The 25,309-nt window shown below is 44.3% G+C and overlaps 1 protein-coding gene across 15 annotated transcripts in view; it reads right to left on the bottom strand.

Moving 5' to 3' along the window:
• The window catches only part of cadpsa (Ca2+-dependent activator protein for secretion a), a 215,140-nt gene extending 190,860 nt beyond the window's left edge, over positions 1 to 24,280 (bottom strand). For 13 of the 15 annotated variants that reach the window (XR_009769289.1, XM_061687055.1, XM_061687057.1 and 10 more), the window contains exons 1-3: positions 23,758 to 24,278; positions 2,755 to 2,868; positions 888 to 1,220 (exon numbers count right to left, since the gene is read on the bottom strand). Coding sequence is in view for 13 of the 15 variants with exons in the window: in XM_061687055.1 (XP_061543039.1) it covers positions 888 to 1,220; positions 2,755 to 2,868; positions 23,758 to 24,093 (783 nt within the window). In the remaining 2 variants the exon portion in view is untranslated. Of the gene's footprint in view, positions 1 to 887; positions 1,221 to 2,754; positions 2,869 to 23,757 lie in introns of all 15 variants that reach the window. The other 2 variants (XR_009769288.1, XM_061687059.1) reach the window with 2 other exon arrangements.
• Positions 24,281 to 25,309: the final 1,029 nt, after the last annotated feature.

Here is a 25,309-nt window from a genome sequence, read left to right as displayed (position 1 = left end):
CTGCAGTGACGCGGACTCTGTATTGGTCTGTCGTGGTAAAGCTCTCAATTTACCAATCAATCTACGTTCCTACACTCACTTGTGTTCACGAGCAGTGGGTTGTGACCGAAATAACATGATGGCAGATACAAGTGGAATACAAGTTTCCTCCGCAGAGAAGTCCGGGCTCTCCCTTAGAGATAGGGTGAGAAGCTTGGTCATTTCGGAAGGGTACAGAGGCAAGGCACGCTCCTTTCTACTGGGAGGAGTCAGATGAGGTGGCTCGGGCATCTGGTTAGGATGCCTCCTGAACACCTCCCTGGTGAGGTGATCTGGTTACGTCACACCGGGAGGAGGCCCTGGGGATGACCCAGGACACGCTGGAGAGATTATCGCTCCCGCTGGCCTGGGAACCCCTCGGAATCCCCCCCGGAAGAGCTGGACGAAGTGGCTGGGGATAGGGAAGTCTGGCCTTCCCTGCTTTAAGTTGCTGCCCCCATGACCCAACCTTGAATAAGCAGAAGAAAATGGATGGATGGATGGATGGATGGATGGTCACAATTCAGTCATGACTCAGGAGTCGGCGGGTTTCCCCACACAAAAAGATTTTTGTCGTAAATATTGAGCCCGTTTAATATTTAAGATTGTCGGCCCGAACCATTTCCTTTTATTGCAACAAATTCACTCTTAACATACCTTAGACCACAATATTATATCAATGTACAATCTTATTAAACATAAGATTATCTGGCGGGAAGAGGGAAAATAAGACAAAAACAGGCCGATTATCTTTGTGCATGTACCAGACCTTAACTCTGAACAGGATACCTTTGAATATGTATCAGTTGATGGATCTAATTGCTATGCAAGCTGTGTATTTGCTTAATGCGTGGCGAAAGCAGACTTACCTGGCAGGCATTATATAGGAGCTGGTGCTCAAACTTCTTGATACCTAAAATCTGTTGAAACATCTCATATAGTTGGTCTTTGCTGAGGATCAGTTCGGAGGCAGCGCTGGCAGTCATTCTCTGTTGGTGTTTCCTTGGGTCCTCCTCACCACGGTAGATCGTGTCAAACTTAGCGATCCAAGAGCTGAGCACGGTCTCTTTACTCAACCCATCAATTTCTGGTAAACTGCGCACACGCTTCTCAATGTGCTTTTTAAAAACTTCTCGAGAGTCACTGGCTGAGCAACCACCACTCTGGACCATTCGAGACACTCGGTCACTTTTCAGGAACACCTGGAGTAACAAATAGACGGGAGTATTTTTGGTGATGAATCCATCATATGTTCGATACATACAAAAATGTATCTTGGTACATACATGATTACTATTTTTTCAGAGCTCTGCTAGTAGTAAAAGCTAGAATATGTGTCAATATGTCTTAGATAGCTGAGGTCTAGCTGGGGAAATCCCATGCAAGCATGGGTAGAACATGGAACATTTTATTCACTACCTCAGAAATGAGGCAGACGATCACAATAACAATAAATGAAGCATTTTGCACTGAAGCACATATTTTATTTGCAATATTATGTGATAAACTCAACATAGTGAGTTGGCAAAACTACTGATATTTACATTCATAAGGTTTAATGCCATTTCTTTATAATGGATTCTTTTATTGTTCCATAACTCTGGTGTAACTTCTCTGAGAGGTCTAGCCTTGCTAAAAGCAGCAAGCCATTGTTTGTTTTAGCCAAGGAAATTCCCAAGCAGGCTACAACAGCTGGCTTGGTAGCTGGTGGGAATGTCCTTATAATGGAAATGTACTGAATCTGACTGAAGGGCCTTCCTTATAATCTGTTTTTATTCGAGTTGGGGTTCAGAGAGAGTGTGGGGGCTTGCAAAGAGCATGAGGACAGCCAGCCATCTCCCCTTTGCTCTCCTCTCCCTCTTCTCTGTCCCTCTTCTGTGTCTCTTTTTGTTTATATGATGTACATAGGTCTTTGTATTTAAAAAAAAAAAAACAAGATTGTTTCCTTAATTATTCTACAAAAGAGGAATTTCCAACATAATAGCCTTTGTATAGACTTAATTTTAGGGGTGGCATTTGCAGGGTTAACATAAATAAAAGAACATCAAACATGTTTAATTTCTACCAGCACTTTTAGCCTGTTGTTAGCTGACCCTGCTTGAGGCTCCAGACTAAGGTCTAGCTGCTATGCGAGGGTTAAAGTCTTCATCTGCGCTTGTATTTGAGAGCTAATTCCCTCTTTCTCTCCACTGCAGGAACGAGTGCAGACAGACTCTGGTTGTGGTTTTCATCAACCTTCTTTATTTGTTTTGTGTAAGACATACATTGCACACACAGAATGAGGGGGCATTCAAACCCGTCAGTGACAGTTTCGCGTAAGCATGATCGACTTGCAGTCTGGACATGACGGGGGTGAATATTTTTTATTCTGACTGGATCTGAGAGGGAGACACTGAAAGTGTCCAATAACGATAATAACAAAAATAAATAAAGTTGATAGATTGCTAGACAGCCAATACTGTCAAGTGAATTCTGACCCTTTGTCTCTGTCGCTGTGTCTGGCTGTTTTCCATCTTTCTATTTCTGCCTTCACCAATATCTGGCATGTCTCACTCTATTTGTGGGGACTGAAATAAGATTAGATTCAAATCTTGCTTGCATTTTGAAAACTTTACATACTCACCCTTTAAAGAGAACCAGAATATTAAAATAAGCTTGATCAAGTTCACAAAAGCCTGAGAACAACGGTGAAACTTTCCAAATTGGTGTTGGCATCAGTTTTCTTTCGATACTCACCTCATAGTAGCTCTGGACAGCATTGATGAAGGCCTCATCGGCTACAATCTGTGTTTCGCCATTGAGGAATGCCTCAAAACGCTCTTTGACTGTCTGCAGCTGCTGCTTACTGATCTAATAAAAAAAAAAAAAAAAACATAAAAACAAAGATGAGAAGAATATTATAATATCTCACAATCAAAAAGCAGACTCCATCAATACTGATTTGAACATCACAACCGATAAGGTGGGTCTATTTGCCGTAGATATTCCACTCACTGTGTGAGTGGGATTTAATTAAATATGAACACGTTATATGTTTCATTGAGTTAGGCTTCCTAAACTGAGACGGTATTATTCTACTGGAAAATCACAGATAAGACTTCCTGCTTAGAGACTCCACACACTGGCCGATTGCCGTCCGGAGCCCTGGTAACTGTTACCATGGCCACTGCTACAGAGGAAGTAGTATGTGATTACAGCTTCCTTAATGGGGGTCAAAGTTCACAGCTACAGACCCATCTGTCTTCCACTCTTAATCCATACATATATTGTTAAAGTGAGGTTAGGATATAAATCAGTACAGTGGTGAAAATTCACTTTTGTGTTTATTGTAGTTGTTTTGACCAGTGCACACAGTGGAAGTGCATGTATGCTGGTATTTGTATATGTGTGGCGGTGGCTCAGGAGGTAGAACGTGCGTTTTTCCTTGTCCTCAGTGCTCCTTCCGTGCTCCCCGCCGTGTTGACCTCTTCCATCCTCCTATTCACGCCCCCGCCTGCCGCACATTCCCTGTCTCGACAACCCGCCAGTACGCCTCAAGGATCCATCTCCCTATCCTCTTCAATAAACCTTTGACCACAAACCTCTCACCCTCCACTTGCTTCTGGGTCCAGTGAAAATCGAATCGTGACAGAAGATAAAGCGCTATAAAATGCAGTCCATTTACAATTTAAAATATGTTAGATTATTTGTGTTTGTAGTTTCAAGACTCTAGTTAGCACAAACACAACCACATAAACTGCTTAGTAGCAGACAATTGCTTACAGAAGTTACCTTGGGTGATCATGGAGCGTGCCAGAAACAGCCATTTTCCCAAATCACCAGCATCTCCATGTAAAACAGAGTGAGAGCGATTATGGCGTGTGATATTTTCTGTTTTCATTTATTGTTTTTTTTTTTTAATTTGAGTTGTATCACTCATACACACAAAATCTAATACAACCCCAATTCCAATGAAGTTGGGCGTTGTGTGAAACAGAATACAATGATTTGCAAATCATGTTCAACCTATATTTAAGTGACTACACTATAAAGACAAGATATTTAATGTTTCAAACTGATAAACTTTATTGTTTTTAGCAAATAATCATTAACTTAGAATGAACACGTTCCAAAAAAGCTGAGACAGCTGGAAAAAAAGACTGAGAAAGTTGAGGAATGCTCATCAAACACCTGTTTGGAACATCACACAGGTGAACAGGCTAATTGTGTGTGAAAGAAATAATCGAACTGTTTTAGGACAATGTTCCTCAACGTACAATTGCAAGGAAATTAGGGATTTCATCTTCTATGGTCCTTAATATCATCAAAAGGTTCAGAGAATGTGGAGAAATCACTGCATGTAAGCGGCAAGGCCGAAAACCAACATTGAATGCCCATAACCTTCGATCCCTAAGGCGGCACTGCATCAAAAACCGACATCAATGTGTAAAGGATATCACCATATGGGCTCAGGAACACTTCAGAAAACCAATGTCAGTAAATACAGTTCGGCGCTACATCAAGTGCAACTTGAAACTCTACTATGCAAAGCAAAAGCCATTTATCAACAACACCCAGAAACGCTGCCGGCTTCTCTGGGCCCGAGCTCATCTAAGATGGACTGATGCAAAGTGGAAAAGTGTTCTGTGGTCCAGATTTTGGAAATTGTTGACGTCGTGTCCTCTGGACCAAAGAGGGAAAGAACCATCCGGACTGTTATGGACGCAAAGTTCAAAAGCCAGCATCTGTGATGGTATGGGGCTGTGTTAGTGCCAATGGCATGGGTAACGTACACATCTATCAAGGCACCATTAATGCTGAAAGGTACATACAGGTTTTGGAGAAACATATGCTGCCATCCCAGAAACGTCTTTTGCATGGACGCCCCTGCTTATTTCAGCAAGACAATGCCAAACCACATTCTGCACGTGTTACAACAGCGTGGCTTCGTAGTAAAAGTGTGGGTACTAGACTGGCCTGCCTGCAGTCCAGACCTGTCTCCCATTGAAAATGTGTGGAAGCGTAAAATATGACAATGGAAACCCCAGACTGTTGAACAGCTGAAGCTATACATCAAGCAAGAATGGGAAAGAATTTCACCTACAAAGCTTCAACAATTAGTGCCCTCAGTTCCCAAACGTTTATTGAATGTTGTTAAAAGAAAAGGTGATGTAACACAGTGGTAAATGTGACCCTGTCCCAGCTTTTTTGGAACATGTTACAGGCATAAAATTTTAAGTTGATTATTTGCTAAAAACAATAACGTTTATCAGTTTGAACATCAAATATCTTGTTTTTGTAGTGTATTCAATTAAATATAGGTCGAACATGATTTGCAAATCATTGCATTCTGTTTTTATTTGTTTAACACAATGTCCCAACTTCATTACAATTGGGGTTGTGTGTGTATGTGTATATATATATATATATATATATATATATATATATATATATATATATATATATATATATAAACAGATTTCTATACTGTGTGCTATATGTGAATCTTATTTCATCGAACAATGATTCATTCATTTTGATTAAATACATTCAAAAGGGGAACAGCAGCTTTCTATGACACTCTGCTCCACACATACAGGCTTGGCTTATAGTGCATTTCACACTCATACTGTGATCAGCATCACATACAGTGCACTACCTCTTTATTGTTGCATACAGTATGGTGTTTAAGAATTTGATTTGATAGACCTCAGTGATCTCAAAAACATTAAATGAAGCATTTTGCACTGAAGCACATACACTATGGTATTTTAAATATTATGTGATAAACTCAACATAGCAGGGTTAAAGCCTTTTCACACAGCACTTGCTAAGTGTGAAATGCCCTGGCGTCAAAGCGCAACATCGACGGCAACGGGGGTGCGGCCATCCCATATTTGGAAGTGCTGACAGAGCAGCCAACCAGAAAGTAAACAGAATGTTTTGCCACTGAAGAAGAAGACCGCACCTCGGCAAGAGGTCGCTGTCTTTTTCACACACAAAAAAAGTCCTGGCGTTGCTCATTTTAAGGAGGAGGAGGAAGAGGAAACGAGCTGCAGAAACAAAGTGTATGGGTTCATCCCATTGTAATGGCTTGTCGGAACCTGGGAGAGTTCAGGTTTGTTCGTGAGCTACAATTTTACCAAGACCGCTTTGAGGTATATTTCAGGCGAAGCAGAGATTTCGGGACAAGAGAAACTGCATATATTAGAGCGTCCTCCATTTTCCCCTTGCCGTTTATAGTACAAGTCCGCCAGAAATAGCAGTCAGAAATCACTCTCCCATTGAAGGAGCTTCTTTTCGTCACCACGTCAACAATCGAGAACAGAAAATGTTTCTATCCGATGGCGCGACGCTGAGGCTTCTTTATACTCGCAACCACGTAAATCTTTTTATAAGATCCCTATTTCTGAACGTGCGTCGTAAAACTGTCATGAATTTTGTCGAAGTGTGTGTGGGGTGATATTCGGTTGTGAGGTGAACAGTGACTCATCATGCTGCCTTCAAAGAGGCTAAAAAAAGAGGTTGAAAAAGTGCAATGTACAGTGCCGTGAAAAAGTATTGACCCCCTTCTCAAATTCTTAAATTTTAGCATAGATTCCACACTTTAATGTTTAAGATCATCAAACAGAAGTAAATATTAAACACATAGAAAACCAAGTGAACTTAAAATGCTGTTTTTAAAGCGTGATTTCATTTGTTAAGGAAAAAACACTTCAAAGGTACCTGCCCCTGTGTGAAAAAGTAATAAACCGCCTGGATGAATATCGGACAGTGTCACATCCTATATCAGTTTCTGTGAAGATGTGTGTCTACCAACAAAGACATTTCGCATGTTCAATAACAACAAGCCGTGGTTCACTGCCAAACTTCAGCAACTTCGCCGGACTAAAATGGACCCCTATCGAAGTGGGGATAGTGTACAGTGTACAGTCACGCTAGAAACCAGCTGACAAGAGCAATTAACATTGCAAAGACAATTTCTGCAGAGAAGCTGTAAAAACAGTTTACTGCTAATAATCAGTGAGTCTGGGGAGGATTAAAATCGCTAACCAACTACAAGCAACGAGCTGACGACTTGAACACCTTCGACTGACGATTTTTAAAGGATACTTTCACATCCCACACCCACTCAACCGCACCGCCCACCACCATTGCACCTCTGACTTCTGCATTGACCATCCATCAACAGGATGTGAGATGTATCTTCAAACTACAAAAGATCAACAAAGCGGCAGGGCAAAACCTTGTGTCTCCATCCTGCCTCAAAGTCTTCACACAGTTCTTCAATAGTTCTCTGCAACTGTTTGAAATACCATCCCGTTTCAAACGCTTCACCATCATCGCAGTCCCTAAGAAACCTGCAATCTTGGGTCTGAATGACTAAAGGCCTGTCACCCTGACATCTGTGGTCATGAACTCTTTTGAATGCCTCGTGCTGGACCACCTCAATAGCATCACAGGACCTCTGCTCGACCCCCTGCAGTTTGTCTACCGAGCAAACAGATATGTGGATGATGCAGTCAACACACTGCACTTCATCGTAGAACACCTTGACAGCGCATGTACCTACACAAGGATCCTGTTTGTGAACTTCAGCTCTGCGCTCAACACCCTCATTCCCAAACTCCTCTCCTCCAACCTTCTCCAGCTCAGCGTCTCGCCTGCCATCTGCCGGTGGATTCACAGCTTCCTGACGAGCAGTTCACAACAGGTAAAGATGGGGGACACCACCTCATCCACACGCACCATCACCACCGGGACGCGCCAAGGATATTTCCCCTCTCTGCTGCTCTTCTCTCTCCACACAAACAACTGCACTTCAACGCACCCAGCTGTCAAACTCCTGAAGTTTGCAGAAGACACAGTCATCGGCCTCATCAAAGATGGTGATGAGTCTGCATATTGACTGGAAGTGCGGCCGACACAACCTGGAGCTGAACACGCTCAAGACTTTAGAGATGATCGTGGACTTCAGGAAGCATCCTTCACCACAGGTGCCCCTTACGCTGTCCAACTGCCCTGTGTCAACCATCAAGACCTTCAAGTTCCTAGGAATAACAGTCTCTGAAGTGGGAGACCAATATCAACTCCATCCTCAAAAAGGCCCAGCAGAGGATGTACTTCCTGCGGCTTCTGAGGAAGAATGGCCTACCACAGGAGCTGTTGAGGCAGTTCTACACAGCAGTCATCGAATCAGTCCTGTCTTATTCCATCACAGTCTGATTTGGGGTTGCCACAAAAAAAAGGACAAAAATTGTCGGGACCCCAATAGCAGCAATGACTCATCCCGGAGGCCACAAAGGAACTCAGGACAACTTCTAAAGCGCTGCAAGCCTCCCTTGCTTCAGTTAAGGTCAGTGTTCATGATACAACAATAAGGAACAGACTGGACAAAAATGGCATCCACGGCAGAGTTCCAAGACGAAATCCGCCGCTGCTGACCAAAAATAATAAAAAGGCTCATCTTCCATCCATCCATTTTCTGAGCCGCTTCTCCTCACTGGGGTCGCGGGAGTGCTGCAGCCAACGACATTGCGATTAACTCTTACAGACACGAAGTAATTCATGACAATTCCAATAAAAAACTGATAACTGTTGTAAAGTCTATCTCTCTGTTTCATTTTAATTAGTAAACCATAAATGATGTAATCACTAGTACTGTCTATATAATCCCTCAAGTGAATTTTTGATTTACATCCTTCTGTTGTATTATTTTTTATTAATTTGTGTCAAATGCTTCCTGAACTGAATATTTTAACACTTGGCTGCTTGTCCTCATTTTGTTGCCTCAAGAAACTTCCTCTGGGCCATTCAGGAGCTATGAAATATTTTCTGAATCTCACGTTCCACTCAAGTAGCCCATGTTAAGAGGCATCTGCTATAATATGACGCTCTGTCTGAACTGGCACTCCAGAGAGGATATGCGGCTCTGCAGTGAAAGGTGGGGAAAACACGCCAAATTTTATAAATATGATATAAATTAAAGATGAAGCGGCGAGGAGGTACACATTTATTTCCAATCTGGGCAGAGTAGCAGCAATTATGGAGTACGACAACCCCAATTCCAATGAAGTTGTGTATATATATATATATACAAGTTGTCTCATAAAGTTGTGTGTATATATATATATATATATATATATATATATATATATATATATATATATATATATACGATAATGTATACGACAAACGATGGACTTGGTTTTCCCTTGCCCGGAACGTGGTTCACCGGGGCCCCCCTCTGGAGCCAGGCCTGGAACTGGGGCTCGAACGCGAGTGCCTGGCGGCCGGGCACAGCCCGAAAGGGTAATGTGGGTCCCCCTTCCCGTGGGCTCACCACCTGTGGGAGGGGCCATAGGGGTCGGGTGCAGTGCGAGCTGGGCGGTGGCCGAAGGCAGGGACCTTGGCGATCCGATCTCCGGCGACAGAAGCTGGCTCTAGGGACGTGGAATGTCCCTCTCTGGCAGAGTAGGAGCCCGAGTAGGTGTGTGAGGTCGACAAGTTCCGACTAGATATAGTCGGACTCGCCTCCACACACAGCTTGGGCTGTGGTACCAATCCACTCGAGAAGGGTTGGACTCTTTTCCACTCTGGAGTTGCCCACGGTGAGAAGTGCCGAGCAGGTGTGGGTATACTTATTGCCCCCCTGTACATTGGGGTTCACCACGGTGGATGAGAGGGTAGCCTCCCTCCGCCTTCGGGTGAGGGAACGGGTCCTGACTGTTGTTTGTGCCTATGCACCAAACAGCAGTTCAGAGTACCCACTCTTTTTGTAGTCCTTGGAGGGGGTGCTGGAGAGCGCTCCCGCTGGGGTCTCCATCGTTCTGCTGGGGGACTTCAATGCTCACGTGGGCAATGAAAGTGAGACCTGGAAGGGCGTGATTGGGCGGAACGGCCCCCTGATCAGAACCCGAGCGGTGTTCTGTTATTGGACTTCTGTCCTCATCACGTATTGTCCGTGACGAACACCATGTTCCAGCATAAGGGTTTCCACATGTGCACTTGGCACCAGGACACCCTAGGTTGCAGTTCGATGATCAACTTTGTGGTCGTGTCATCGGATTTCCGGCCGCATGTCTTGGACACTCGGGTGAAGAGAGGGGCGGAGCTGTCAACTGATCACCACCTGGTGGTGAGTTGGCTCCGATGGTGGGGGAAGATGCCGGTCCGACGTGGCAGGCCCAAAGGTATTGTGAGGGTCTGCTGGGAACATCTGGCAGAATCCCCTGTCAGAAGGAGTTTCAACTCCCATCTCCGTCAGAACTTTGCTCATGTTCCGGGGGTGGCGGGGGACATCGAATCCGAGTGGACCATGTTCCGCGCCTCCATTGCTGAAGCGGCCGACCGAAGCTGTGGCCGTAAGGTGGTTGGTGACTGTCGTGGCGCCAATCCCCGAACCCGTTGTTGGACACCAACGGTGAAAGATACCGTCAAGCTGAAGAAGGAGTCCTATCGGGCCTTTTTGCCTGTGTGACTCCTGAGGCAGCTGATGGGTACCAGCTGGTCAAGCGGAATGCAGCTTTAGTGGTCGCTGAAGCAAAAACTCGGGTATGGAAGGAGGCGAAAGACTTCTGGACGGCTTCGAGGAAATTCTTCTGACGTCTCATGAGAGGAAAGCAGTGCACCACCAACACTGTGTATAGTGGGGCTGGGGCGCTGCTGACCTCGACTCGGGATGTTGTGAGTCGGTAGGGAGAATACTTCAAAGACCTCCTCAATTCCACCGACACGCCTTCCCATGAGGAAGCAGAGTCTGGGTTCTCTGAGGCGGGCTCTCCTACCTCTGGAGTTGAGGTCACCGGGGTGGTTAAAAAGCTCCTCGGTGGCAAGGCCCCGGGGGTGGATTCCTAAAGGCTCTGGATGTTGTGGTGCTGTCCTGGTTGACACGCACCTCTGCGTAGCTTGCTGCGCACCTGACAAAAATAGTTGCTGCGCGGCATAATACACTAATAGTTAAGCTTCCTGCCAAAGGATAATAGAGTTGATAAGATTCTCATCTTCTGCGTCTGATTTAAGAGGATTACTTACCTGGCCTCAAGTTACACAAAATTTAAATTTCTATATCACGGCACAGATCATTTCAGTTATACATAGTAATATTATATTTGCATTTCTGTGATCAAAATCATCATCTGTTCGGGTGAAGAAAAAAACAGTTACGAAGTCCCTACAGGTGCCATCTGGTTATTTGAAAAAGGAGATAACATTGCTCTACACCTATCATCTGCTGCTATCTTTTTTTCCAATCATTGCTCAAGTCAACATGGAAGCTAGAACAGAGGTGGATTAGGTGTGCGTCACAGTGTGAAACCATTCGCAGATAACGTTGACTTGCCCTCTGTATGCTCATGATATTGAATGGAAAAAAAATCCATTATTAATGACAATAATTAATTACACAGCTAAAGCATTTCATTTTGACGCTTATTTTTAATTCCATAGAACACCATTCAAACAATCCAATTTCTATCGCAGCAAATACTGTACTAGACTAGTAACATAAATTGTAGCTCCAATAGTAGCGTATTGTGCATTGATACTGAATGTAAACGCCAGAATTATCCAGTAAAACGAGACTGCTCGGCCGTGCTTTCTCCCTCCTCATGATGGTGGTGACATAACAACAAATGGTTGGATAATCCCAGATTACACATCGGCAGACCAAGAAAGGATTGAAAGAGCGCTCATCATGGCAAGAGCTTGCGCCTGTAAACAAGGCTTACATATGGGTGCGAGGCAATGAAACGGAGAAGTACTAAAATCTCCCATTCTGAGGCCTCAGAATGGTCTAAAAGGCAATTTCTCCACTAAATTGTTTTTCAGCGTGTGTTTGTGTTCATCTTTATCCTGTTGGAGGACCTGCAGTTGAGACCAAGATTTCGTACACTGGGTTGCACGACACCCCAAAATGTCTTGATAGTCCTGAGATTTCAAATATACCCTGCCCAGATTCACGACACACTTTTCCCGGATGCAACAAAGCAGCCCCAGAACGCAAATGAACTTGGTCCATCTTTCAGATGAGGTACAGTGTTATTTTCTTTGTATGCTTAATTTCTTTGTCCTTAAACGTCAAGATCATGTGGCTGGACTCTTTTTCAATGACCATTGTGTTTTTCTTTCGCTAATACAAGAGTACCAACAATTTTGCCTGTGTCACGTGTACATAGAAAAGAACACTGTACTAACTGTGAAACATGGAGGAGGCTCGGTTTCAGTGAATAGCGGAAGGAAGAGTGGCTAATTACAGTCACAAGCGAAAAGGTCAGGAAAACCCTGTATGGCTACTGTGTTACTGTTGTGACAGTATTAAACGGTCTGTGCTATGGTCAATGAACATTTTTAAAAAAGCACTTTAACACTGTCTCCTCATTCGCCGACTGATCACACAGCATCAGGAGCAACTGGGAGTACAGTATCTTGCTCAAGGACACTTGTGCATGGTCACAGGGGCAGAGGATCAAACCCACAACCTTTTGGGTTGCGAGATAACCACTCCACCACATGACCCATGCTGCTTTTCTTTGCTCCTGTATATATTTTGATCCATATTAGAAATCATGAAATGTGGTAGAATTTGTGCCACTTCCGGCTTTCTCTGTGTTTATGAAGACTGGGGGAAAAAAAGTTCTCCTCGTCTCTGTAAAAGCTTGTGGTTTTGAGACGCTAATTGTCCTGTGGCCCCTTGGACAGCAGCGATGAGTTTCAGAGTCTCAATAGATTTGATTGGTATGGTGACTCACCCACGGCCTATAATTATGTTACACTCATTGCCTTGCAGAAGTGGATGTGTGAAAGGATTATCACACACACTCAAGCATGTGGTGTATGTTCATATGTGGTTGTGCGTGCTTGAGTAAAAACACAGCGGGCCGATTGGCAAGGCTTTCATCATTAGCAGCTTACATGCTGTCCTCATGAATTATGGAGACACAATAAATTGTTACCACAGACAGAGACAGAGTGATGGGAATTTCGGCTCATCTTCGAGAGCAGGTCCCTTAGGTTCTGCTCCTTTAAAAAGAGCCGGCTCTTTCGGCTCTCAACTGGCTCCTCCGTTTTATGATTGCTTCAATTAATTTATGACCGAATTATGTGTAAAATGAATGAAATTTTACTTTGCTTTATGGCGCTCATTTTTTTTTTCCACCTTAGCTGCGTGTAGTCGCTCACTACTGTAGCGATGCTCTCACGTGCTCTTTTGTCTCTCCCTCATCCCAGTTTGCATGCTCACACAAATCTTGACAAATCACACGCGGCTTCGACAGTAAAAAAGACCACAGAAACCAACAAATCGGTTGTTCACTTCAAAGAGCCAGATCACTTGTGACCAGCACATCACTGAGAGATGCACACAACGCAAAAAAAGAAGTTTCATTTCCCAGAACAGTCTGCTCTGGTGTTACCCGGAACACAGAGAGTAGTAGGCAGCAAGAGATGTTCGCGAAGGAAGTCATTGTGATTATGATTGTTCAGGAAATGTTTGCTGTGCATACATGGAAAAGGGTCTTGAAGCTACAATTCACATGTTGTGTCTTTCCATCATATTGCACCTACAATATGATTGGATATTTTACTTTCCACGCCCCCAATTGTAACAAGATTGTGCTGACTCATATTTAACTTTCTTTCAGTATTTCATTTCAAACATTGAAAATAGCACGGGCAATCGCATAGTGTCCCACAGGCACCTTAAAGGAAAATGTTTGAAAAGGCGCATCACTTTCCAATTTCCAATTTCCAATTCCAAACTCGGCATTTCCATAACTCACCATCACCATGTACAGTGGTACCAGTCACCTCTACGATCCATTATAAATTTACTACTTCATTCATTTATACATGTATAGTCCCGAAGTGAGTCATTGATAGTGTAGTGGTACAAGAGAAATGAGCGGATTCATCAAATGTACTATTGTTGTGGAGAAAATAAACAGACTGATGGTCTGATTGTGTTCCTCCATGAATGGTCTCACCTAGAAATACAAATATCCCTGGTTAGAAGAGAAAAGCGCCATTAAAAGAAAGAAAAAACACAGGAAACTAAAAATACAAATCTTTCTTGTCCAAAAAAGACCTGTTTTAATGGGTGGCACATTGAGTGGTATTTACACAAAAGCGATACATGTGAATTCAAATTTAATCTAATAAAAGGTATCTATGGTACACAAAGAAGAGACACAATAAATTGTTACCACAGACAGGATTTCTGGATTTATTCTACCTACGATGGAAAATGATCTGACTCAGAGCATTATCTTTTTACATGTCTAATTTTTGGATCAGTTCTGTCATATACTGCCCTGCAGTTCCATTATAGTAGCCTGGAGGGCTCTTTGCATCCTCTCTCTCTCCCCCACCCCGCTCTGTTTTCATTCCCTGTCTCCAATCAGCCTCATCACCACCGGTATTTAAGACTGCTTGTTCCAGGAAATCCTCGCCAAAGTATTGCAGCCGCTCCGAGCGGTACCACGGCCCACCTAATTTCAAGTAATCCACTTAACTCCTCGTTCCCTTGTTAACTCTTGTGTCTCCTCGTTCCCAGTGTTCCCCTGTATTCCTGACCCACGTCGAGTATCTGGTCATGCCATTCGGTTTAACCAACGCCCCTGCTGTTTTCCAAACATTAATTGCTGACGTCCTCCATGACATGCTCAACCGGTTCGTGTTTGTATACCTCGATGACATCCTCTTCTTCTCCCTCTCCCCCGAAAAACACAGCATCCAGGTACGCCAAGTCCTCCAGCGCCTCCTCAAGAACAGTCTAGACGTCAAACCGGAAAAATTTGAATTCCACCTATCCTCAGTACATTTCCTTGGCTACATCATTGCAAAAGGACAACTACAACCGGACCCCGCCAAAATACAAGCCATCATCGACTGGCCCATCCCCGCGACCCGCAAAGAACTGCAACGTTTCCTTGGATTCGACAATTTCTACCGCCGATTCATCCGTAATTACAGCAAGGTTGCTATTCCCCTCACCAGTCTCACATCCATCAGCTCCCCCTTTCAGTGGACCCCGGCAGGCTCACAAGCATACAATAAACTCACACTACACACCCACCCGGCCGCACCCGCGACCACAATCACAATCACACCTCTGACTTCTGCGTGAACCATCCATGAACAGGATGTGAGACGCATCTTCAAACAACAAAAGATTAACAAAGAGGCAGGCCCGGACCATGTGTCCCCATCCTGCCTCAAAGTCTGCGCGGAGCCAGCTCGCTCCAGTCTTCACTCAGATCTGCAATAGATCTCTGGAACTGCGCGAAGTTCCATCCTGTTTCAAACGTTCCACCATCATTCCAGTCCCCAAGAAACCTGCAATCTCGGGTCTGAATGACTACAGGCCTGTCGCTTTGACATCTGTGGCCATGAAGTCCTTTGAACGTCTCGTGCTGGACCACCTCAAGAGTGTCACAGGTCCCCTGCTGGACCCCCTGCAGTTTACCTACCAAGCGAACAGGTCTGAGGATGATGCAGTCAACATGGGACTGCACTTCATCCAAGAACACCTCGACAGTGCAGGGACCTAAGCGAGGATCTTGTTCGTGGACTTCAGGTCAGCGTTCAACACCATCATCCCTGAACTCCTTTCATCCAAGCTTCTCCAGCTCAGCGTCTCACCTGCCATCTGACAGTGGATTACAGCTTTCTGACGGGCAGGACACAGCAGGTGAGGGTGGGTGAGACCACCTCATCCACACGCAGCAGCAGCACTGGGGCGCCCCAAGGTTGTATCCTCTCTCCGCTGCTCTTCTCTCCCTACACGAATGACTGCACCTCAGCGAACCCGACTGTCAAACTCCTGAAGTTTGCAGATGACACCACTGTCATCGGCCTCATCAAGGACGGTGACGAGTCTGCATATCGACAGGAAGCGGAGTGGCTGGAGCTGTGGTGCGGCCGACATAACCTGGAGCTGAACACGCTCAAGACTGTAGAGATGATCGTGGACTTCAGGAGGCATCCTTCGCCACAGCTGCCCCTCACGTTGTCCAGCTGCCTTGTGTCAACCGACGAGACCTTAAAGTTCCTGGGAATTACAATCTCTCAGGACCTGAAGTGGGCAACCAACATCAACTCCGTCCTCAAAAAGGCCCAGCAGAGGATGTACTTCCTGCGGCTTCTGAGAAAGCACGGCCTGCCACCGGAGCTGCTGAGACAGTTCTACACAGTGGTCATCGAATCAGTCCTGTGTTCTTCCATCACAGTCTGGTGTGGTGCTGCTACAAAAAAGCACAAACTCCGACTGCAACGGACAATCAAAACTGCTGAAAGGATTGTCGGTACCCCACCAACCCACCATTGAGGACTTGCATGCTGCCAGAACTAAAACAAGGGCGTGCAAAATCCTCTCGGACCCTCCGCACCCCGGTCACCAGCTCTTCCAGCTCCTTCCCTCAGGTAGGCCTTACCGATCAATGCAAACTAGAACTAGTAGACATTCCAACAGCTTCTTCCCTCTTGCGATCAACTTCTTAAACACCTAACCTATAATTCCATTACAACAAGCTGGCAATTTTTTGACTTGAGTTCGTTGTCACATTTCTGTGGGGCCAATTATGTATTACTCGTGCACTCACTGTAGTTGTCTCACCATGCTGCACTATTTGCAGATACTGGCCACTCATGCCAGAATAGCATCTGCTCTATTTGTACACTGATTGAGGAGTATCTGTAACATTTGCACAACCAACATTGTCCCAGATGATCGCACTACTCGTCACTTTAAACCGCATACACTCCTTGAAGTGTCAGCGCCCTTTGCACAATGGTCATTGCACCGGACTATTGCAATATTAGTCATTCGAACTGCTCTCAGTGCTAGAGGACTCTGCATCTTTTTGCACAATTGTTTTTTGTCAATGTCTTTATGTCTCCAAAGTGTTCTGTAAATTGAATGTCTGTTGTACTAGAGCAGCTCCAACTACCGGAGACAAATTCCTTGTGTGTTTTGGACATACTTGGCAAATAAAGATGATTCTGATTCTGAATTCCCTGTTCACTACTGCTCCCATTCTCCGCCACCCTGACCCTTCCCTCCAGTTCGTGGTGGAGGTTGACTCCTCGGATTCTGGAGCTGGAGCAGTCCTTTCGCAGCGGGACCCCACGACCCATAAACATCACCCCTCTTTTTTTTTTACCCGTCACCTATCTCCAGCAGAAAGGAATTATGATGTCAGAAACCGCGAGCTGCTGGCCACAGTATGGACCCTGGAAGAATGGAGGCACTGCCTGAAGGGGACTAAACAACATTTCTCATTTGACTGACCACAAAAACTTGCTTACCTCCTTACCGCTAAATGGCTCAACCCCCGACAAGCACGCTGGGCACTATTCCTCAGCAGATTCAATTTCAGTCTCTCCTTCCATCCCGGTTCCCGTAACACCAAGGCAGATGCCCTCTCCCGTATTCACTCACCACCCTCCAGCGAAGCAGAACCCGAATCCATCCTTCCGGCTTCCTGTTTAGTTGGAGCGGCCACGTGGGAGATCGAGCAGGTGGTCAAGGAGGCCCGAAAGACCCAACCTGATCCCAAGACCGGGCCTCCTGACCGCCTGTTCGTCCTGGATTCAGCATGCTCGGAAGTCTTGCAGTGGGCCCACAACTCTAAATTAATCACCCTGTTCACCACTACCCAGTTGATTCAACAGCACTTCTGGCCCAGCCTCATCAAAGACACCCGAGACTTCGTTCATGCCTGCTACGGAACACCCGAGGGCCTTGAGGGCTCTTTGTGTCCTTTCTTTCTCCCCCGTCCTCTCTCTGCTTTCAGCACTTGTCTCCAATCAGCCTCATCACCACCGGTATTTAAGCCTGCCTGTTCCAGGAAATCCTCGCCAAAGTATTGCAGCCTCTCCTAGCGGTACAACGGCCCACCTTATGTCAAGTAAGCCACTCAACTCCTCGTTCCCTTGTTAACTCTTGAGTCTTCTCGTTCCCAGTGCTCCCCTGTGTTCCTGACCCACGTCATTCCTGCCACCACGCCAACCGCCTGTTCTGTCCACTGCCTGCCACCTGTCCACGCCGCCGCCTACCAACACATTCAGGACCACCTCCATAACCTTTGCTCAATAAACTGTTCATCATTTTACATCTGTCTCCGCCTGCTACTCCCCACACGTGGCAAGTTCTTCAATTTGATCACATTGCATTTTGCAGGGTACGTAATCTAGTGGTCATCAATGTTTTTACATACTGCAGCGTCTAATGAAAATAGTTAAACAGCAGTAGATAACACTTTGCCTGTAGAAAATGTTATTTCAAATGTAAGCAACTTTCATCATCATAAATTCACAGAATGAATGACTGTTGATTCAACATACAGTGGGTAAGGAAAGTTTTCAGACCCCTTAAATTGTTCACTCTTTGTTATATTAAAACCATTTGTTAAAATCATTTAAGTTCATTTTTGTCCTCATTAATGTACACACAGCTCTCCATATTGACAGAAAGAAAAACGTAATTGTTTAAATATTTGCTGATTTATTAAAAAAGAAAAACTGAAATATCACACAGCCAGAAGTTTTCAGACCCTTTGCTGTGACAATCATAGATTTAACTTGGGTCCTGTCCATTTCTTCTGATCATCCTAAAATGGTTCTACACCTTCATTGGAGTTCAGCTGTGTTTGATTATACTGATTGGACTTGATTAGGGAAGCCACACACCTGTGTATATAAGGCCTTACAGGTCACAGTGCATGTCAGAGCAAATGAGAATCATGAGGTCGAAGGAATTGCCTCAAGAGCTCAGAGACAGAATTGTGGCCAAGGTTACAAAAAAAAATTCTGCTGCACTTAAGGTTCATAAGTGCAGAGTGGCCTCCACAATCAACTGGTTGCAATTGAAGGAAAGATGAATGCGGCCAAGTACAGGGATATGCTGGACGAAAACCTTCTCTAGAGTGCTCAGAACCTCAGACTGGGCCGAAGGTTCACCTTCAAAAAAGACAATGACCCTAAGCACACAGCTAAAATACCGAAGGAGTGGCTTCAGAACAAAAAATATAAGGGGGTCTGAATATTTTCCGTACCCACTTTATCTTCTTGATGTTTTCTTGATGGTATGAGATCATAGGACAGATGAACGAGAATAAAATTATGACTATTGATCATCCCATGAAATGGTTGTTTTCAGCACGAAAAAAAGAGCTTTGCCAAAACACTTGCAATTTTACAAGGCACACAAGTGATTGTCATTGTACCTTATACAAAATCCAAACAAAAAAGTTAGTAACCCGTAAAGACCCCATAAATATCTTGACACTGTGTTTACATTCAGGAAGACGCCATAAATTTCTTGACACTGTGTTTACATTCAGGAAAAGCATAGTAACAAATTACTCAATTCATTTATTGTTAACAATTCTGATTGTGTGGAATTCCATCCATCCATCCAATGTCTTAACCGCACAACATCACTAGAGTCCCGGGCTGCTGGAGCCTATCCTAGCTATCTTCGGGCAAGGGAGGCAGGGTACACCCTGAACCGGTCGCCAGCCAATCGCAGGGCACATAGAAACAAACAACCATTCGCACTCACATTCACAGCTACAGGCAATTTAGAGTCGCCAATCAACCTACCACGAATGTTTTTGGGATGTGGGAGGGAACCGGAGTGCCAGGAGAAAACCCACCCAGACACGGGGAGAACATGCAAACTCCACACAGGCGGGGCCGGGATGTGCTAACCAATAATTGATTATTGTTAAATCATGTGGCTTGGCTTTTGTGCTTGGCTGCAACAGTGCCATTACTGATTCAGTCGACTGCATTTAAGTTTGTGTTTGAAGAAGAACAACAGATATCCATGCAGAAAACCGCTTGTATTTTAGTATTCTGTGATAATATTAGTGTCATACAAAAGAATAAATCAGTCAACAGCCGGTGTATTTCTATTGCCAGTCCGGAAACCGGAGTGCCTGGAGAAAACCCACACAGGCACGGGGAGAACATGCAAACTCCACACAGGCGAGGCCGGGGATTGGGGGGATTGAACCCCTGTCCTCAGAACTGTCGTCCACCATGCCGCCCGCCAGTAAACAACTGTGGCCAATTCTGGAACTAACAGACTTTGTCAACGGCAGTTTGAATGACACTTTTCTAGTGATTAATTTTTTTTTATCAGCGCAATATTAGCTGAAGACATCTAATGAAAACTAGTTGCACCCCGTGCAGATGCGACTGAATTGTTCAGTACCAATCGGCCCCGTCGCACCGTTGTGGCTTGAGGAAGGTGAGCATGCAACACAGTGACATTGCGTCGCAGTGATAAGACTGAGAGAGCCTATGCGAAGATAAAATTAATATTAGGCTTCATGAGCTTAATAAAGCTTTTCCCCCTGCAAAAAATTAAATAAAAATTAAAAATGAATACACACATTTGAAACATTCTTGTTGGCATTTTGCAATGCTGAGAAATATTTCTTGCCAAATGTTGCACTGTAATGTCCAATGTCACTCACTGCTTATTTAATGATTAACATTGTGTTTGTGCGTACTGAACTGTGAAGTGACTTTGAGTGTATTATTATTATTATCAAGGAAAAAAAGACATCTATAGACATCGCTAATCAGTAATTCAATGAAATCATAGCCCTCAGAATAGTAATCAAATCTTGAGGTGGCAAGAGATTCCCACCCTTACATTATTTCATTAGAAGAAGAAAAACAAACAAAAACTAATGCACACAACATGGCTGGCTTCATACATTCATAGGGGTACTATGACAATCACCAAACGAGAAATTGTTTTAGTTTTTCATCATATACTGCATGTTACATGATATAATTTTAGAGCATGTTATTCGCATCCTGTTTTTAATGCTTCAGAACACAACAGTGTTCTCATACATATTTTGCATCGACAAATTGTACACAAAACCTCACACATACGAGTTCACATTAAAAGAAAGAGCCATGATTTGTATCTTTTTGGTCAACAGCATCTCTGGCCCTCAAGCAGTACCACCCACTTCCCAGCTGACTGGATGTGTTTTATAAGGCGTCTGTCTGAGTGTGATCTGAAAACAAAATGTCAAATGACTCTTTCATTCTTTGTCTACCGCTACAAAACCTGATGTACGGTCAACTGCATTTGCTTGCAAAAGTACTGTACCTCTTGAACGCTTCCACATTTTTTTTTCTCATTTTAAATGGGGATTTCGCGTGATGGACCAACACAAAAGTGCACATAAATGTGAAGTGGAATGAAAATGACATTGTTTTCAAATATTTTTACAATTAAAAATCTGAAAACTGTGGCATGCAAACTATTAAGTATAAAGTTTCCCCGTGTCAATACCGTACTTTGTAGAAACACATTTTTTTCATCAATTACAGATGCATGTCAATTGCAGCTTTGCACATCATGAGACATTTTTGCCCATTCCTCTTTACAAAATAGCTGAAGCTCAGTTGGAATGGATGGAGAATGTCTGTAAAGAGCAATTTGCAAGTGGGATTCGCAATGGGATTTAGGTATTTTTTTTCTTTTTTTATATTTTTACTACTAGCATGCATTTAATTTTCATTCATGAGGGCTGGCCGTTTATCCTTAAACTGCATATGTTGGTACTCTGCATGGTATAAACAGAATTTCGAGACAACAAAATCAGCCTTTGCTAAACGAAAAAAATATCACGATAAACGATCATATTTTTTTATGCCTCTGAAATCATTAAAATTAAGGCCCGCCCTTGAGCTACAAGACTGGTTGGTTGGTCCGCTGAAGACGAGCTCTTCACCTGTCAATCAAATATATGTTGACGTTCACTGTCATTATATTACTGGCTGAATATCGTGTTCCACTGAAGTTATGCCTAATAAACAGTTAACTTTCCCGTGTTTGTGTTAATTGGGAACTAACACGCGCGACAACTCGGAAAGAGGCGCTGACATTTTAAAAGACTTTGCTGCGGTGGAGCGAGCTGTTTGGCTCCTTAGATCACTAGCTTGTGGGCTAGCTCATTAGCTCGTGGGCTAGCAAACATAATACACATTTAAGTTTCCCCTGTGTATTATTTTGGGACAAACACACACAACAACAGTTTAAAAGACTTTGCCACAGTGGAGCGAGCTGTTTAGCTCCTTAGCCCACAAGCTAGTGAGCTAGCAAACCTAATAAACAGTTAACTGTCCCGCGTGTGTTCATTCGGGTCGAAGACGCACAACAACTCGGAGCGAAGCGCTTTAAACGACATGGCCGCAGTGGAACGAGCTGTTTAGCTCCTTAATTAGCTAGCTCGTTAGGTCACGGACTAGCTCATTAGCTCGCTGGCTAGCGAACATAATAAAGAGTTTCTGTTGTGGGAATCTATCTCTGCAAAAAAAAAAAAAAAAAAAAAACTTTTTGTTTTAATGGCTATCTTTTGCACTCGTAAAGCTTGCCCAAAAGTTCATCAAAATATGATCCGTCAATACTGATAATCCACACCCAAACTTTTAATACGCTGTCTGACCGATAACCAGCTGGAGCCACGCCACTATGGAAGACAAGCAAGCTGAGCAACAGCAGCAACATTTTTGTAACACTTGACCAACTCATATAAACATTGTATTTTTTTTGTATTTTTTTTTTGTATGGATAAACAGCCCATCATTTCATCATTTCCATTGAATGTTTTGTCTACAATGTGTCGATGTTTACAATTCACAATTACCTCTAGAATCGATTTGATTTCATTACCTATTTCACATTTCCCCTGTTCATGTTGTTCCATAATAAAAAAAAAATTTTATTTCATCCAGAGTTCATGAAGCACCTTCCACCAAATTAGCTATTTTTCTTCTTTATATTCATCTTGCTAAGTACACTTGAGCACTTCATCAATAAAATAAAGTCTTCCTTATTCACAGTCATGAATGTGTGAATGTGAGTGCGAATGGTTGTTTGTTTCTATGCCCTAAGTGAGGACAAGCGGCTCAGAAAATGGATGGATGGATATATATATATATACATATATAAAGAGAGAGAGAGATAGGTTGATGCACCTTTGTGTTCAGACCGCAAACATCACATTCCTGAACTGCCTTGTGCCTTTATTTTTTTCCTCTTTTGTTTACAATGTTTATAAGCTTTTTTTTTGTTTTTGTTTTTTTGTTTTTGTTGTTGTTGTTTTTAAATGCCTTTCATCACGTAAAGCACATTGAGTTACCGCGTGCATACAATGCGCCGTGTGCGTAAATGTGCCGCTCGATTCATCTGCAGCGATGCAGGAGCGACTCCAGCGGGGACGGGAAGAACATGACCGTCATCGTCGGCACCTGTAGCTGCTTCTGTTTGACATCCACTCTCGAGCTTCTGGTTTGAAAAAAAAAAAAAAAAAAAAAAGGGTGTCTGTGTGTTCCCATGACAACAGGATTAACCCTTTATTGACCAATTAAAGTCAACCAAAAAAAAAATATGGGTATTTTGTCCACAAATGACAAATGACCCCCCCCCCCCCCCTCCCCCCTTGTATCAGCCACGCCTCTGCACTTCCTCAATTGCAGTCGAACGACGACTGTGATCAGCAATTAAGTCCTGTTTTAGAATCTCAAACGGACCATTTTGCCCATTCCGAATATTGGCAGGGGGGGGGGGGGGGAAAAAAAAAAAAAAAAAAAAAAATCTAATCAAATAAATCAAAAAAAGGAAGGCAGCTGTGCTGTCGCAACCGCGGAAGGGCGCAACAGTTGTGCCATGCAGACGAAGAAAGGACTTTTTTTTGGTTTTGTTTGTTGGTTTCCACCTGATCTTACCTTCTGCTGCCTTCTGGCCATGTCCGTGGGTTGTTTGGCGTTGAACGGATACGCGACGCAGCGCATCACAAACACGTAGAGCTGGAGTCTCTTTTTCCTCTCCTCTTCCTCCCTCTGCATCTTCTCGAGATCCTCCTTCTCCTTGTCGCTTCCCACCGACGGGCTGGGGCTCGCGGCTCGGCCCCGGGGCTGGAGCCCGCCCGCGCCGCCGCGACCGTCGGCGTCACGGCTGGGCGAAGACCGCGCTCCTCTGAGGTGCTTGGGGGCCGCCACCTCTTTGCGCTGCACCTCCGGGATCTCGTCCCCTTCCTCCTCGCTGGAAGACGGATCCAACATGCCGCCGAGTCTCGGACGGAGGCGACACCTGCGATGGCAAAACTGGCGGCCACAACTCCGCAAGTCGTCCTTCTTCAAAAAGGATGTTGCTCAGCGTCACGTTGTGGGAGCAGGTTTTTTTGTTTGTTTTTTTGCCGAGAGAAGATATTTGGGTGGTGGTGGTGGTGGGGGGGTGGGGGGGGTTGGGGGGGTCGCACGAAGAGAAAGGAGGAGGATAACCGGCGATGCTGGGAGCTGGAGGAGGGAGAGGAGGAAAAGGCAGGGCTTGGAAATGACCGCTGCTCTGGGGTCAGTTGGCGCAGGCTTGGAGCAACGCAATGGCCACCTGATGATGCGCGCGCGCGAGTGCGAGGAAGTCAGCTCCAGAACGCGCCTGCCTGTCATCGGGAACGCGCGCCGTTCATTTTGGCTTCGCTTTTCACAGCTAATTGTGAATGTGAACAAGGGATGGAGTTGGGCTTAAATAGACCACGTCATGTTTCAAAACATAGGGACGGGCGAGTGGCGGGGGTGGTTTGAGGGGGGGCAATGTGGGGATGGAGAACACATTCACTGCTATTTGTCAATAAAAGGAACTTCTATTGACAAATAGGGCGCACTGACAACACTTAAATGACATTGATGCACTTGTGAAAGGCTGAACAATGCCAAGTTTCAGGAGCACACTAATATAAAATGGCGTGCATTATGGAAAATGAATGAATGAATATTGTGGGCCGGCCCGCTGGAGATCTAATTGGGCTGAATGTGGCCCGCGAACGAAAATGAGTTTGAACACTCCTGCCTTCAACACCATGGAGACATGAATGCGACAATGCATGACGTAGACATACAGTATTTTCCAAACATGTTGTAAAACCTTCATACAACGGTGTTAAATTGCCCACCTAAGGTCTATAAAACAATGACAATTTTAACTTAATTGAAGAATATAGCAATACTCGCCTTCTTTGTGCATGCATGCAGGGAAATCAAAATGTTTGTCTCCACCATGCACATATTCAGGTGATGTACTGTATCATACTGTAGCTTATATAATTGATCATTCTTTTGGTAGAACCCTGAGCACTTTTCACCTGGTAATACACAACCTGCATACATATTTCCACCCGCCAAAAACATTTTGTACGCTGATGCACTTGTGTCACATAAGGGTAAGCACAGGTAGCAAAAGTGAAATTCAATGAAAGCTCAGGTGTCTCAACATAAGCACAGC

This window comes from Phycodurus eques, chromosome 10 (assembly GCF_024500275.1).
Source record: "Phycodurus eques isolate BA_2022a chromosome 10, UOR_Pequ_1.1, whole genome shotgun sequence".
Taxonomy (NCBI): domain Eukaryota; kingdom Metazoa; phylum Chordata; class Actinopteri; order Syngnathiformes; family Syngnathidae; genus Phycodurus; species Phycodurus eques.
Note: the sequence above shows the minus strand (reverse complement) of the source record. Positions and strands in the feature narration are given on the sequence as shown.